The following is a 16,962-nucleotide window of genomic DNA, read 5'->3' as shown; positions in this document are numbered from 1 at the left end:
TGTGACTTTGATCGGGGAATCGTTCGATTTTATACCGACTTGCCTACCTCGGTCACTGTTTGCTCTGCAATTCCGGAACCGTCTCCCCCTACCAACAAAGGACGTCGAGAATAGACGGCTCGATCGTCATGTTTAGGACGATTAAATCCATTGTGACACCCGGGGAAGCACTGTTGCATGCATCATGATAAGAGAAGCGAACTCGGTCGGAATTACGAAAAGCCAAATAAAAATTCCGTGATTTTTTACGCAGACAATTTCTTTGCGCGACATCTCTTCCTGTTTTTTTTTTTTTTTTTTTTTGCAAGGAAGTCTTCTTTTAGCAGAATGCATCATTACGCACTCTTGTATTTGCACAAGAGGTGCGATTGACAAGTATCCGAAACGAAAAGACAAACAACAATTTATCGGGCTGAGATGCATTTACTTTTTAATACGGTCGCCTTCGATAACACTTTGACCGGCGCTTCTCAGGAGCACTTGTGCCACTTTGGTAGAGCGACTTCTCTTCAAAATAGCCATTTACGGCATCGATAACTTGATTGTTGCTCGAAAATTCCTCTTTCGAGTCATTTTTTCAGAATCGCAAATAAACTCTATCCGGCAAATTCGAAACTCGTGAATTTTTGACTGTAACGGTTGTGAGCTGGTCAGTTGTCAAAAATCATTGAAAGCGTTTTTGATTGTCATATAAACATTAATGAGCCAACGTTTTGTTCTTCTGGAGATCAAATTTGTCAACAACAATAACAGTAATGTGATACTGTCGTTATACGTTCTTTTTTTTTTAATATTATTTCTCATCTCTCAATCGTTCGTCGATATATTTCTTTGGAAAATAATGAAGTCACGAGATATTTTGGTTATTATTGCGCGTGACTGGATTTCAATGACTATGGACCGACTGGCAATCGGTCGTGCATGCTAAATAGCAATTAATCATGTGTTCCATTAACATTGCATCTCCTCAGTAATTATTTTATATACACACGATGTTATAAAATAACTTGTTTGCGTACATTATACAATAGTCAGTAATTCTTTTTTCCTAAAAAAAAACTTGTAAAAACTTTTGGCAATCTTCCTTCCGGAAATCTCTACTAATTTCAAGCCAGCAAAAACTTAATGAAACAACATATAATATCGGATACACTGACAAATCGCCCTTTGTATAGATTCGGATTTAAGTAGACAAAACTTGGCGACTCACAGCAAAAACCCAGGAAAGCGAAAGAAAGCGAGAGAAGGTAATAGGAACATGTGACGCGGACATCGCTTCGATTTATCAACCCCGCGACGTGACGAGCAGATAATGCACGCTATTGTCGGGCCGCAACAAGTAGAGCGACAAAGAGCGACGGGAAAAAAGAATGGGAAGAGAGGTAAAGAAGCACCCGAAGACGCGCGAGAGAAAGCGAGAGGCCACGCAACGAATTTTCCTTTCTTTCTTCGGTGATGTGCTCCACGTGTGTTGTCGCTTTTCAGCGATGTACACGTGCTTCTGCCGCACGCAATCGCATCGAGCTCGTTACGCGCGACCTGACATACGACGTAATCATGAACGGCACGCATATACACGCGTAAGCGCGATCGACGACGACGGCCGAATGACAATGGGACCTTCGTCGAATCGCGCACGCATCAACGTTTTTTTTTTTTTTTATCCGATTCACGCTCGATCGTTACGAATGCGGAAAAAAATTACGCGTCTATGGAATTTTGTATAATAGAAAAAGATTTAAGGCCTGATGATTGGCACTTTAAAGACTTGTCAATTTTGTTTTTCAAGAGTGTCATTAAAGAACTCTAAAATAACGTAGCAATAAAAAACATCCATTCTAATCATAATGTCAAGTAAAAAGTGGCCGCAAACGCGAATGTTAACAACTAGAAAAAAATCGATAAGTGCCAATCACCGGGAGAGGTTTGGTTATTCTCATAAAAATGATCGTTCAATTATATTGAAGAACAAACAAAAACAAAGAAGCGCGAGGAGAGGAAACCCAAGAGGTCGTCAGGGCCGAATCCACCCGAACGGATCAGATGAGCGAATCAAAAGTGAGGGGGAAGGAGACTGCACGCGACGACAATTCGGTAACGGCGTAGAAAGTGTCCGAGAGGTAAGAGCGTCGTGAGCTTTCGCAAGCAGACGTGAAGCAGGCGTGAAATTTCACTGGAACCTTGCCTCGTCTTCGGCCGCGTGAAGATGCGCGGACGACGCATTTCCAATATTTTTTATTTTTTATATTTTAGTTTTTATTTTTCATTTTTTTTTTTTTTTTTTTCAACGCTTCTCCCGTTGAGGGGCGGCTCGCGCGAAGAAAGACGCGCTCTCACGTTTTGCAGCTGCAACGCCGCTTGAAACTGACAGGTCGTTTGTGCGAGGAGATTAGCATGGAAATGGAAGTTCGGTTCGCGATCTTAATAGGAGACGCTTTCGAGATATAGACAGCCCGTCGGGACAAAGTCCAACTCTTTTGTCATGTAGTAAATTGCGTTTTGCTCCGAACAAATATGTTGTTTCCTGCAGATGAAGCCCTCTTCGCGAATGAAACACGATAATTTCGAATCGACGTGTGCATACGGAACAGATCGGTGAAACGCGAACTAAAATCGTGCGGCAAATCGACCGCGCGCATAGCACGTAACAAAATTCAATATCTATTTCGGGCTTTGTATTCTTTTACCCGTACTCTCTCCCAAGAGAAAAGCCACGACGTTTCACGACATTCACGTAAATCCGTTTGTCACAAAAATTCGTCGCATGCCGCGCGACTCCAAAGTGATGCTATATAAATAATTCACTGGATCCACATGAACGTAACTAACTTGTGAAAAATGTATTTGACGAAGGGAGAAAGGATTTTCGACAGAATTTGTAAATTAGAATTATAAACTCTTCGAGGTCCGAACGCGGACCCTTGTTTGCGTTTTGATTTAAGAGAAAGAAGAAAAAAAAGAGTTACGGGCAATACGTAACACCTTATCTAAACATCTGGACGCGATTCACCTGTGTGTAGCAACTGTGGGTAGCGTGTGGACGAACTATTGCGTCTACGTGTTTCTGCATACATATTTCGGCAATGACGTACTCCCCGAGTGAAATCAATCGATGCGCTCGACAATCGCAAGTGCGTGATTTACTTCTTAAGTAGAATCTCTTGCGCAACGCCAACGGCAGTTTAATTTTTTGAAAGAGCTATCGTATCACCGATACGATCAGAGATCGTGCCATCTGTTGAATTTGCACGTACGTTTGACGCTTTGAAACAGACGTTAGCACAAGCGTATCATATCGGAAAACAGATTATTAGAGAAAGATTAACTCGATTTATATAAAATTATGTGCGCACGTTGCGAGACGATATATTTTGGAAGAGAGATATCAGATAAAAATAATTTAGTAGTAAACTGAGAATTTTTCTCGGGCTCTAAAAGTCTTTAACTAAATGAATAATAATAATAATAATAATACTAATTGTTAAATTAACGCTGTCAGTATAGGCGGTATTACAGTATCAGAACATCTTCAATAGATGTATAGAATATTGCGAGACAAACTCCAAGTGCCTTGGTGGCCTAACAGGGAAGGCGACGGCCCGGAAAGCCGGAGATTCCAGNTATATATATATATATATATACACGTATAATTTCCGCAAAACACCCTGCGATCGGCTCTCATGACCAAATATATTCTTATTATTCATTTAGTTAAAAATAATTTAATTTAATTGTGACATCTAGGAATTAACTTTAGCATTGATAGTCCACATCCCGGGATCGAAACGTCTGTTACAACTTCACATACAATCTTCATATATTAATCAACCGTGCTCCCACTGGTCTATTTTAATTTGAAAATTTTTGAGCTACTACAAATCATTAGATTTAAAATAATTTATACAATTTATATAAATTATTTATATTGAATATAAAGTTTTTATATATAATTAATATTTTAATTTTTTATATAATTAATTATATAGAAGTCAACATCCTTATTTTATATATATATATAAAATAATATATATATATATATACATATATATGTATATAAAATATAATATATATATGTATATGTATAAAATAATAATATATACATAAAATATTTAAAAAACTTAGAGCATGTATCATAAGTGTATATCATAAACTTATAAAAAACTTTTTATGATAATATAATTACAAGTTTGTGTTTGTGTGTGTGTGTGTCTGATGAAAATAATACTCCGTTATACAGAAATAAGCAATAATTTTTTAGTCTTAATATTCTTCGCATACAGATATAAATCTTCCAGACCCAGTTCAAAAATTCAAAACCGGTTTCTCTGGTAAAAGTTAATTTTGTTTTTAAACGCTCACAACTTCGAAACTACTAGAGATTTTTTAAATTTGTTTTTGCTTTTTATTCGACGCAGAATCGTTTAAACGTTTAATTAAAAAAATCAAAATTGAAAAAATATTGATTTTTCGCGTAGATATTCGATTTTAAAGTCGCGTGGGTCTCACAGACCCAGTCTGTATTAGTCGTCAATTTTTAAGTCTGTATGCAAAAGGTTAAATTAAAGAAATGGTGAAAGATCAATAAAATGCATTTACCGCTATTGATTTGTTCATCAAGAGAGTATGATAAAATACTCAAATCGATTTAATTTTGAATAACAAATTTTGATATTTCGAGGCTACAGCTCGTCATTATCAGTAGGTCGAGCTAAATTAAAATCAAGTATTTCGTCCGATGTCAGGAAACGGACGTCGCTGTCCTCTGAGAGCGCCGAACCGCTCGTTCCTCTCTTGTAAGATTTCTTTCTCCTGATAAAGATGATCATGATTGTAAGCGCCACGAAGAGCACAAATAAAGTCGCTCCGACCGCGGTGACGATTTCCAGTTCAATGTTTCCACGGTGTTTCACTTTCTCCGGATTCCGCTCCGCATCATATTGATCTATGAATTTTTTTATAATCAATGTAACATTTTACACTTTTTTTTTTTACTTTCTTTATACGTAACAAACATTACAAAGACCTTTGCACGTGAAGTTGCATCAGTAATGTCTCAATGACATTTCAACAATGAAAGGAGCAACTTCATGTGAAAAGACATTAACGTTACCAGATTGATCTTGAAGTTTCGCGTGCTTCGTCGGTGTCTCTTCGGATTGCCTCGTAGTTGTCTTGAGTTCGAAGGGCGTTTCCTTTGTTTCCACCTGCGGCGTTGGTTTAATCACACGTGTCGTTTTCTTAGTCTGAGGCTTTCTTGTTGTGGCAAAGACGATTTTTGTAGTGTAGGTTTTCATGATAACACTTGACATTGTGGATCTGGTGACTGTTGAGGGCACGTCTGGATCGATGTCATCTTTCGGATTTATCGGGAATCTCTTCACAGTGGTAGCTTCTGCTGGCACCATAAGCGTTACATTCGCTGATTTCGTCGTGCTATCGAATATCGTGCCAGTGTAGGCTGTAATTGAAAATTTCAGAAATTATGGGAGAGATTTAGATGTAAAGAGACTTTTGTTATAAAAGTGACTCAAATATTTGTAAAATAAACGAAAGTATATAAAGTCGTAAAGGAAACAAAGAAGGTTCAAGAAACGGACAGTCAGTCGCAAGCGAGCGTGTAGATCAACTGAATCGAAGATACAATAGTGTTCGCAGAATAGAACGAGGGCTAGTTGGGACTTGCAAATATCTCAATAACTGCGTATGAACACGTTGATGTTTGCGTGAAAAAAAGCACGAAAACGGAAACTATTGCGCTGCATATATGTTTGGCCGTCAACGGGCGATTTTTTGGTTTTTTGCACCAAAAGTAAAATTATTAGATCGGTCGGTTTTTTAGTCTTCGTGACAATTATAGTGATTAATAAAAAGTAGAAGTTTTTCAATATAAGTCATAGTATGTTTATTAACTTTGATGTTGTTATTTTATTTACTAGCGAGAGAAAGAGTTTTTAATTATAAAAAAATATTTCAATCAATATTGATAAAGAGCTAATTAGGTCACATATTAAAGTTCATTTGTTTTCTGACTGTGGAAATTGCCTTTTTGTTTTTAATAATAAGTTACTTTTTATTTTTCATTACTTGCTAATTACAATATATTTTACAATATATTTTATGTTTAATTTTTATTACAAGACGTTTAGTTTTTAGTTCTTGTTAAGTAACGCTTTTCACGTATAAGTATCACGTACTTTATAAAAAAGAAATAAACATTTTAACAAAGATTTGATTGATATATCTAATTCTGTTGTTATTAAATAATATATAATTTTTATTAGCTGATTATACTTTCGTCTCAACTTATTTCTCATGCCACTTATGGAACATGTTGGGTCGTTCTGATGTTTTTATTCAACATACATGTTTATCTATGTAAGCAATATTTTATATGATAAATATGCTGTCTTTTACAACAATTCTTGTTAGTCTATCATAATTATGCAAAGATCTATAATAGTTTGAATTAAAAATTTATGATCAACTAGTTCCGCTCTTATCCTATTGCAACTACTTTCCGTGTTTTTTTTCTATCTCGACTTACAAAATCTTTTGCGCATACACGTTACAACGAATAAACTTACAAATTAAGTCTCGAGGAGAAATATGGTAAACATTTCGCGATATTAATTTGAGATCAGAGAAATTGTGCGAGTTTATATGTAATGCTGATCAAACTGAATTCTAAAGTTCACTCTAATCAACCCAAAGATCGATCAGACATACACAGCGTAGAATATTAGACACAGTTACCTAGTATGCAGTATTCAGCGTAATCCGGGCAACAGAGGGAGCGATCTGCACAATCGATCGTACAAAGGCAGGGCTCCGGTCCCTCGGTAGCAAATGTCGATTTTGTGGAAACAGTACTTTCTGTCACAAAAAACGTGCATCTGTTCCGGCAGGTCTGCTGCGCATTGATTATCTCAATCTGATCTAGAAAAGATCGCGGGTATTTTGTTTAAATGGCGACACGTATACATAATCTGTTTTGTTTTGTTTTGTTTTTTTTTTTTTTTTTTTTATACACTTAAAAACTGTCTAAAAACTTTATTGAAGCGCGCGAGAATGTGCGAAATTTGTGTAAATGTTTTATAACGTGAACTCACCATAATCGCTCGAGGTCATGTTAGTCACGGACTCGTTTCTAACGACACATTCATCGCCTTGTAAAATAGCAACATCGTCTATCGCGATATCGCTTACGTAACTAGCGCCTCGCACCCCTTCTATGACAATCTGTAAATAATCGAATTAATTAATCAAGTCGCACAATCTATAAAAATTATAGATAAACTGTTTGCGAAATTTTTATAATAATAAGTAGAAGGACCAATACGAGCAAATATACAAGAATGTGTGTGAAAATATGATTTTACTCCAAAATATAATGGTTTTCGATCCTTGAGTTGGATCTTTTTAGTGAGTAATCAAGATTCACGATAAGTTGTATCACAGCTCATGATGGACAAAATTGTAAATAATTTATAAATAAAATTTAAACTCACAATAAACTCATCAGTCTAGATTATTGCTCCATATAATGAGTTCAAATTTTATTTACTTCATTTTCAACAGTTTAATTTTTGCCATATAACCCATCTAATTTTGTCTATTGTGATGCGACATACTTATATCGGTCTATCTGCTTATTATTTACCACTACAAAGTTTTTCGCAATATACAAAACTTAAAATTTTTAATTTTACCGTAATGAATTTAAATTTTATCTAGTATTTTTTCAAATTAGTATGTTTAATAATATTTTTCTAATACTATCTCTACTTAATTAGTATTTTGTATCTAGTAGTTTTTTTTTTTAATATTAATTAAATGAACACTCGCAACGTACTTGAAAGCTAACATTAGATTTCGGCAAGTTGAAAATGCCGTTAAGCCATTGATTTCCTTGATTCCCGCTCTTACTGAACATCAGTTGTGGCGTGGAATCCTCTCGCTTGAAGTACACATTCAACGAACCCATCGTAAAACCGTACATATGATACCTGCCAGTAGTTGTGTTTGAACACAAATTTGTTTGAACAAATTATCGAATTTGTTTGAATAAATTATCGAGCGTGTGCATTTTATTTTTACGTTATTTACCAGAACGAGAAGCATCCGGATTCCGTCAATGACGAATTGTACAGAGGGGATATGATTCTCGCCGTATCGTTCACTAATCGTCCGGACGCCTCGATATAGAGATAGTAGCCTGAAATCAGCGACTGTTTACAAAAGAGACAATTCCAGCTCTCCTCCTGCAGTATTTTTATTGCGTTCTATTTTTATTTTCACAATCAAGCGTGCTGCAGTTGAGGTCGTACGAGAAGATATTACACGTTGTGTGTGTGTGTATATACCATTATTTCCGCTTCCCAAAGTGTGATCGTGCGTCGGTCCGGTGCCGACGTGCATGCTCGGCGTCTCGAAGTTGTGACGTTGCCAATTGAAATCGTGAAACGGATCCGCCTCCCACCAGCAGAGATCTGACGTCTCGAAGTCGCACTTCGTCATTGCGGACGTGTTTGTATCTTATCATGAAACATCGGGATGTTGTCACGTTATTAAGATGAATAAAACTTAGACAGAAGTTTGGCAGAAGAAATAATAATAATTTTTTTTTTCAACAAAGTTGAACAAGAGATAAAAAAAACGAAACAAAAATGTGAAATGCCGAATTGGCGAAGCGACTGCACGGCATGCAGGAAGTCCGAATTCAAGATGATTTTTTCGCAATGGGTTTTTTAAATTTCATAGAAGGATAAAATGAATAATTTTTATATATTTGAGATGCAAATTAAGCACCTTAGACAAATTTTCGAATTCAAATCATTTTCAAATTCTTAACGTAATTTCTGTAATTGATTCACACGTTTAAAAAATTTATATTTGCACGCGTACATCCAGCGTATTGACTATATCTATTTACTGGTTGTAAAATATAAAAATTGAACGTAAAATAATTAGATATTGACATATTGTTAATATCACGATATTATATTGAAATGATTTATCGCGTAAGCCGACGCATTTATTGTATTGAAAAGAATGAGAAAAACAAGAAGGGAAATAAGAAAAAAATGAAATAGAAAGAAAAATAAAACTGTTTCTTGCTTCATTGTAAATACTTCGACAAAAAGGGGTCGTTCCATTCCACTGATATCCATTGCAATAAATTTCAGGACTGCCGATGAGCGAATAGCCGGGCTCACAAAAGAACATCAATATCGCGCCGTCCAACTTTGATCCCATAACCGAGTGAGGGGGTGGATTTGGCTTCGGGCATTCGGCATCTGCAGAAAGATAAACTTAAATACAGTCCACTCAATCAAAGTTGTTGCGTTCAAAGCTATTGCTTCGCTTAGAATTGTATTTACAAAAAAATGTACGTATTTACAAAAAGATAAATTCAAAAAAAAATAAATTCAAAAATCTAACATTAACTATCATTGTTTTTCATTATTGCGAGAAAATATCATTTAATTAGTAGTGTGTTCGAGCTATTTGAAATTAATCTCATGTCTTTCGAAACAAAACTAGACGCTTCTCGCGCCTGTTACAATATCGATTGAGCTACTTTATTTCTATTCAAAAGAAAAAAAAAAGCGGATGTGTTACAAGGTCTGTAAACACTCCGATGGCCAATTTCACCGAGATAATTCTTCAAGCTTTACTTACTCACACACACGGGAATAGGAGTGTCCCATACACCATGCACGCACGTGGAATACCTGTTGCCCACGAGAATGAATCCGTCGTTACAACTGAACCTTACGATTCGACCTCGTGCCCGTGGACGAACCCTTCCGTTATTCAGTCGCAATCGGGGACATAATTGGTAACCTTCGGAAAGAAAAAAACAACAACAATTACATTACGTTCATTAAAGTTCATTTTATTGTTCAGAAAGCGCGTATTGATTGGTTTGGTGTCAACTGATTTGAGATTGTTTATCGCGCAATTCGAAATAATTAACGAATTAAATTTTAACACTTCGCGCATGTCAGTTCTACTCGATTTCGTTCTTTTTCCAAAAGTATGTTACATTATCCGTTACTTCTCTTATTATATTTATCCATTTCTTGCTCAACTTCCTCTCTGAAACTAAGCGCCTGCGGAGAATAAACGATGTATTGGCCAAAGAAAACGAAGACCATCAGAACCATCGATGAACACCTCATCCTGATCTCCGTTATAAGAAGCACCGTTTACGAAACTCGCGTATTACAACGTAAAGTGGTTTCTTTGTTTGTTTTTAAATAAAATTAAAAGAGAAATTATTTCGACGATATGTAATTCCACGCAAAATAAAAATTGTCCCTAAACAAGATTATGGGATTTCAATATAATATTATATTTATCGGAATGTATCGCACGATAGTCACAATCTGTTTTATCAATGATTGAAACACGACGCGAAAAAAGATTTCATCAAGAAGACCAAGTTCACACTAATAACCACGGCAAAGATGTGAATGGAGCAACACAAAATCTTGTTTCTGAAATGTTGTGTCAGCCAAGCCAAGAGCGGGTACAGCTTCCGTTTGGCATACAACTGATAGCTCTTTTATCGTTTTCCGGTGCTTTATCTGTTTCGAGAGCGTGGACAGGCCTTGAGGAAAATCCCAGGAGATTGCATTTCGCACTGTAAAGCGCCGACTGTGTGTCCGGCGCCAACTCGATGATCTTGTTTCGGAATACGAACTTTACCATTTTGTTGTCCCGAGTTTGGCGACACGACGATTTGTCAACTCGGTCCGCGATCACGAAGTGAGAGTTGTGCGAACACGAATTTCAACAAATTCGAATCTATTCCCGGCGGTTTTATCGAAAATAACTTCACGCGTCAACTTAATTCGAGATCTTCTATACACACAAAGCGATGAATTTTTTCCCTCAAAACCGTTGGTTTTTGTTCGTCTTCGTGTGATTTCAAAAATTTTATTTTATACGTACGTAATATACATATTTTTCTACAAAAACTCGACTTGCTTAAACACATTTCAATACATTCGAGAAATCTTGTAATTTGAAATAAAATATACGAGTTAAAACAAACTCCGACATCGAGAAAAACCGTTTGCATTTATCAAGCAGACACAGTTAACGGATAAATAATTGATTGCAAAGATTTTCGTTTTAAATTTTGCGCTCTTCTGTTTAAAATTAATGTTGCAAAATTAACTGCAACATATTTTTGCGTAAGATTTGATGTTTAGTAGTCGGGCCACTTTTTTCTTTTACCAAGAAGGGAAGATCCTGAAGCCTCTTTAGCTCAGTGGTAGAGCACTGGTCTCGTAAACCAGGGGTCGTGAGTTCAAACCTCACAGGAGGCAGTTTAATTTTTTTTTTCTTTTTCGCACTTTTCATTTACATAGTTCCACAACTTTTTACGTCATTTTTGCAAATTCAAAGATATGCAATCTAAAATAATATATTAAGAACCAGAGTGTTATGTATAAAAAAATAATATGACATCTAAATTACCATTAACTTATTGCGATACGGCGTATATAAAACGATGTGTAAATAATATAACAAAAAACATTTAAAACCGTTTAAATTTTTGAATAACAAAGTGATCTTCTTGTCTCGTATCTTTGTGCATGAAAAAAAAACAAGAGCATCGCTTTTTTTGTCCACAGTTACATGAATTAAGAGCCAATCGTATTCATCGATACTTGGATACTTTTTGGTTGTCTGCAGAAGGTTGGTAGACGTTCTGCAGACGTTTTGGCGCCGATTATACAACCGCTAAGTTGTGCCGATAGTCTGCCAATAACCTGCCGTTCTGTTATATACGCGTGACCGGTGCTGTTCACCGGGCATTGTCGTGAGGCGCATCTACTTCCGCGATCTCGGACGACGAACGAGCAATCGTAATCGGCGAGATGAGCGACGACTTCCCATATCGCGCGGAATACGCGAAAAGCGATCGTTCCAAATGTCAAGCTTGCAAACAACCTATTAGCAAGCTCAGTCTGAGGATCTCTACTGTTGTTCAGGTATCGAACTTTACGTGCGCGAAAACTTCGGGCGTCAAACAAATTGCGCGTCAGAATAATGGATGCTCTCAGCGTATCTGTGACGCTTTTGTTGTCACTTGTCACGCTGTACCGCAATAAATTGTCAATGTTCTTGCAAACAAATACATTCCATTGCACGTACATACACCACGCAAAAGCACGTGCAGATGCAATTAAGACTGATGATCTTACGTAAAATTGTAACACGTAGCAACGTCAAAGTTGCATAAATTATGATAATATCAATAATGGTGATGATATCATCTTCACTTTGTTGTTTTTATTTGCTCTTTCTCTTTGTAGGAAATGTCATGTGCTAGTTTTGATTTTTATTGCATTAAAGAAAGATTGTAAAATAAAACATTTATACATGATAAACTAGACATAATTAATAAAAACCATCTTATAACAAGTATTCTAATGAGTGTGTGTATTCCATACACGTTCAAAAGCTAAACCTAATAAATTTAATAACTTCAGAGTCCAGTTCATGATGGAAAAATAGACAGATGGTATCATGTGAAGTGCTTCTTCCTGAAACAGAGGCCAAAATCTACTGCAGATATTGCTGGCTTTGATGAAATTCGTAATGATGATCAAGACGAAGTTCGAAAGAAAATTGGTTGGCATATATTTTGGAAAATAATCTCAGTTTATTTTCTTTTATCATCAATGTGTTTTTATATTTTTATCTGCAGAAGAATGTCTCAAAACTACTGCTCCAACATCTGGAAAAGGAAGAAAAAGAACCAAAGCTGCTGGCGCTGGCGCTGGGTCTGGGTCTGGAGATTTCAAGGTAGAATATGCCAAATCTAATAAATCTACTTGCAGAGGATGTAATGAGAAGATAATAAAGAGCGAAATTAGAATATCAAAGAAAGATTATGAGAGTGAGGAAGCTAGAAGATTTGGTGGTCTGGATAGATGGCATCATGTAGAGTGTTTTGCAAAATTACGAGCAGATTTGGGATATTATGGAAGAGGAGATGAGCTTTCAGGTGCCAAAGAACTCTCAAAAGAAGATCGGGAAAGTCTTAAAACAGCACTGCCCAAAATAACCGAAGGAGAAATACCACCTCCTCCAAAAAAGGTAAAAGATGAACCGGAAGACAAAGAGGAACTGGAATTGATGAAGAAACAGAATGAGGAGTTATATACAATAAGAGATCAAATTTCCGGTCTTGGAAAAAACAAATTGATTGCAATATTGGAAAAAAATCGCCAGGAAGTTCCAACAGGAGAATCAAACGTAAATATTTTCATATTATGTCGTTAATAACTTTTAACTTAAATGTCTTATCTACTTAAATTATTTATTACGTAAGATGTCTATGTCATATTTAATTAAGTCTTTATTTTTTATATAGATCTTGAATCTGTTATCCGATATATTATATTTTGGAGCTTTAGAACCTTGTCCAAAATGTAAGGGGCAGCTTACATATAGTTCGGGCTTGGGTTATAAATGTACTGGTAATGTAACAGAGTGGACTAAATGCGAGTATGTTACCCAAGATCCAAAAAGAAAGAAGTGTGAAATACCAAGCGATATGAAGAAAGAGTTTCCAATTAAGTAAATATCTTCTTCACGTAGTATGTGTGTTAACACTTTGCGGTCCGTCGACGGCATGATGCCGTCAATCGCTTTCGGGTAGACCGCGGACCGCAAAGTGTCAAGAAACATAATATAAATAGAAATTTGTATGAATGCTTGTGATTTACTTTTAGATCGTACAAGTCCAAGGTAAAAAAACGTGTGTTTAAAGTAACTGCGTCATCAAGCTCTATCAAAAAAGAAGAGGATGAAGCAGATGGACCAAAAGTACAAGGAAGACCACGTCCTTTGAGGGACATGCAGTTTCTTATTTTGGGAAAAACAGAAAAAAATAAGGAAGAACTAAAAAAAGAGATTTTATTGTTAGGCGGTGTTGTTACCACAAAAATTCATCAAGACTTGGCTGCTGTAATTTCAAATCAGAATGAAGTGGACAAAATGAACAAAAGAATGGAAGAAGTTAAATCTCACGATATTCAAGTAGTAACGGAAGATTTTATACAGGAAGCAAAAGAATATACAGATGCTCCCATTATGCTCTTAAAGAATAAAACTATCTCCAGCTGGGGTGGCGATATAAATGCCCGACTTTCCAATATTATTGCAAAATCAGGCGCTTCCAAGAGCAAAAGCAGATTTGAAAAATCGAGTTCTGGCAAGGTAAAGGTGCAAGTAAAAGGTGGCGGAGCTGTTGATCCTGATAGTGGATTGGCAGACTGCGCGCATATTTATCAGGACGGTAAAAATAATTACACCGCGACACTAGGTTTGACAGACATACAGTCAAAGAAGAATAGTTATTACAAGATACAAATTTTGAAGCACGATAAGCGCGATAAGTATTACTTGTTTCGAAATTGGGGCCGAATCGGTACTACAATAGGTGGCAACAAGTTGGAATCAATGCCGCTGCGAGAATGTATAGAACAGTTCGAGGAATTGTATCTCGAGAAATCTGGTAATACTTGGGCGAATAGAAAACACTTCGTTAAGGTGCCCGGCCTGATGTATCCGATCGATATAGATCATGGAGACGAGGAAGTTGTTTCTCTGGATTCTGATATCAAGAGTAATCTGAAGGAACCAATTCAGGATCTGATGCGTCTTATCTTCGATGTGAATGAGATGAAGAAAGTTATGCTGGAGTTCGAATTAGACATGGATAAAATGCCGCTCGGAAAACTGTCTAAGAAGCAAATTGAGAAAGCTTATTCAGTCTTAACGGAATTGCAAGAGATAATGAAGAAGAGCAATCCAGAACGCCTCACATTGATCGAAGCGTCCAATAAATTTTATACACTGATACCTCACAATTTTGGTATTTCCGGACCAAAAATTCTCGACAATCCAGATGAGATTAAAAACAAATGCGACATGCTGGATGCGTTGCTCGAGATGGAAATTGCCTACAATCTTTTGCGTGACAAGACTGACGAGAAAGAGAATCCGCTCGACAGTCACTACAAGCAGCTGAAGACGGATATTGATGTATTGGACAAAACAAGCGAGGAATACAAGATGATTGAAAAATACGTCAAGAATACTCACGCGTCTACTCACACGCAATACGAGCTCGAGATCGAGGACGTGTTTGTCGTCAAGAGACAAGGCGAAGAGCAGAGATACAAACCCTTCAAGAAGCTGTCCAACAGAAAGTTGCTCTGGCACGGATCCAGAACTACAAATTTCGCGGGAATATTGTCGCAAGGTTTGCGCATTGCGCCTCCAGAAGCGCCCGTTACGGGTTACATGTTCGGCAAGGGTATTTACTTCGCCGATATGGTGTCCAAGTCTGCAAATTACTGCTGTACGCACAGTGGGAATCCAACTGGTCTGTTGCTGCTTTGTGAGGTCGCTTTGGGTAATATGTACGAGAGATATCATGCGGACTACATCGAGAAGCTACCTAAAGGTAAACACTCGACATTGGGTCGCGGTCGGACTCAACCTGATCCTCAGAATGTCTATAAGACAGAAGACGGCGTTGAAGTCCCCTTGGGAACAGGTGTACCTGCTGATCTTAATAAACCATTGGCATTATTATACAACGAATACATCGTATACGATGTAGCTCAGGTAAAAGTGCGCTACTTGATAAGAATGAAATTCAAATACAAATATTAAAACCATATAATGGAAAAAAACCAGTGGTGCTCAAGGTCCCATTTAAGTTACACTTTTCTTGTGGGTTTATTTTTTATTTCATATTATTTGATACTCCGTTCCAGTGTGAATTTGATTTGTGTTGTATTACTTAAAAATTTCATGTTTTGATTTTATCATTCTGTGATTACTAAATGTTATCTATTTTTCTATGTGTTAAGTATAATTTTCTAAGTTGTACCGTTCATTATAAATTTGTTTGTATGCACCAAATGGTCTTTGCTACCTCGAATGTAATAAGATACACATAATAATTATTTGATATATAAACATAATAAATTTTTCATAAAAACTGATTGTGTTTTTATTTATATAAAAAATCGCGCGTTACGACGCGTGCGAATAAAAAAAACATTGTTGACGGCAGACTTCTGCAGATTGTTATTGCGAAAAGTCATCGTGCACACACATGTGGTGGATATTAAATGACAAATTTTATGTTATGAAAAAAAATAGCAAGGATAACGGTGATTCATGTAACTTTTTTGATGTTATACAATTATTTATTTTTATTTTTACAATCATAATTAAATCAAGTAATTTATTATTATTCTCTTACCAGTATATCTGTATACTAGCCGCGTTATTTATTATCGACGGACAAGCGATTGCTACATTTAGGGGATTCGTTCTGAGAATGTATATCAGTAGACTGGCGTTTGCTCCTCTCTCGCAGGGGCGTGAGCCATAGAAGCAAAGAAGAAGAAGCTACATTTAGGGCTATCACACACAAAATGACAGCTGCATAGCATAAGACCATTTCAACCAATGAGCATCTAGCAAAAAGTCGTCACAGTGATTTTACACAACACTATGCTAGATGCTTATTGGTCCAAGTGGACTTCTGCTATGCGTATGCAGCTATGTCACGTGCGCGAATTTGCGTGAAACGGAACGCAGCAGCTTGTGTGCGATGGCCCTTGATCGAAAAGGCTTTCATGCTATAAGGGACATATTGACAGATAGAGGGGAAGTCACCCTTTTTGCTCCCAGATCATCTCGCGCCTCTTCTAGAGAATAATCTGTAAAATTCATACGATAACCAATCAGCTACTCGCTTTTTCACGAACAATAGGGTGTGTTTAGCCGAAGCTAGCGCTACGTAGCGCTACGTAGCGGCTTCATGTAGCAGTTGCAATTGCTGCGTTACTTCTGCTGGACAGTATGGCTACGCGTAGCATGTTCTAAGTAGTGGCCGCCATTTACAATAATACC

The 16,962-nt window shown here is 36.7% G+C and overlaps 2 protein-coding genes and 1 non-coding gene across 3 annotated transcripts; 2 read left to right on the top strand and 1 right to left on the bottom strand.

Moving 5' to 3' along the window:
• Positions 1-4,443: 4,443 nt before the first annotated feature.
• Positions 4,444-10,516, bottom strand: LOC109851716. The gene is made up of 10 exons (XM_020422057.1): positions 10,061-10,516; positions 9,682-9,846; positions 9,132-9,296; positions 8,364-8,534; positions 8,107-8,215; positions 7,853-8,006; positions 7,110-7,239; positions 6,754-6,936; positions 5,111-5,458; positions 4,444-4,942 (listed from the first exon to the last, which is right to left on the bottom strand). The coding sequence occupies exons 1-10, from the start codon at positions 10,182-10,184 to the stop codon at positions 4,680-4,682; spliced, it is 1,812 nt and encodes a 603-aa protein (XP_020277646.1). The 5' UTR covers positions 10,185-10,516; the 3' UTR covers positions 4,444-4,679.
• A 751-nt stretch (positions 10,517-11,267) lies between these two features.
• Trnat-cgu lies at positions 11,268-11,339 on the top strand. Its single transcript has one exon. It is a non-coding gene; the product is annotated as a tRNA-Thr (tRNA).
• A 405-nt stretch (positions 11,340-11,744) lies between these two features.
• Positions 11,745-16,004, top strand: LOC109851710 (poly [ADP-ribose] polymerase). The gene is made up of 5 exons (XM_020422042.1): positions 11,745-12,008; positions 12,510-12,651; positions 12,728-13,278; positions 13,397-13,602; positions 13,758-16,004. Exons 1-5 carry the CDS (start codon positions 11,895-11,897, stop codon positions 15,706-15,708), a joined length of 2,964 nt encoding a protein of 987 aa, XP_020277631.1. The 5' UTR covers positions 11,745-11,894; the 3' UTR covers positions 15,709-16,004.
• The last annotated feature ends 958 nt before the right edge of the window (positions 16,005-16,962 follow it).

This window comes from Pseudomyrmex gracilis, unplaced genomic scaffold (genome assembly GCF_002006095.1).
Source record: "Pseudomyrmex gracilis isolate BER0280 unplaced genomic scaffold, ASM200609v1 scaffold_19, whole genome shotgun sequence".
NCBI classification, from domain to species: domain Eukaryota; kingdom Metazoa; phylum Arthropoda; class Insecta; order Hymenoptera; family Formicidae; genus Pseudomyrmex; species Pseudomyrmex gracilis.
This window is presented reverse-complemented; position numbering and strand designations above follow the sequence as displayed.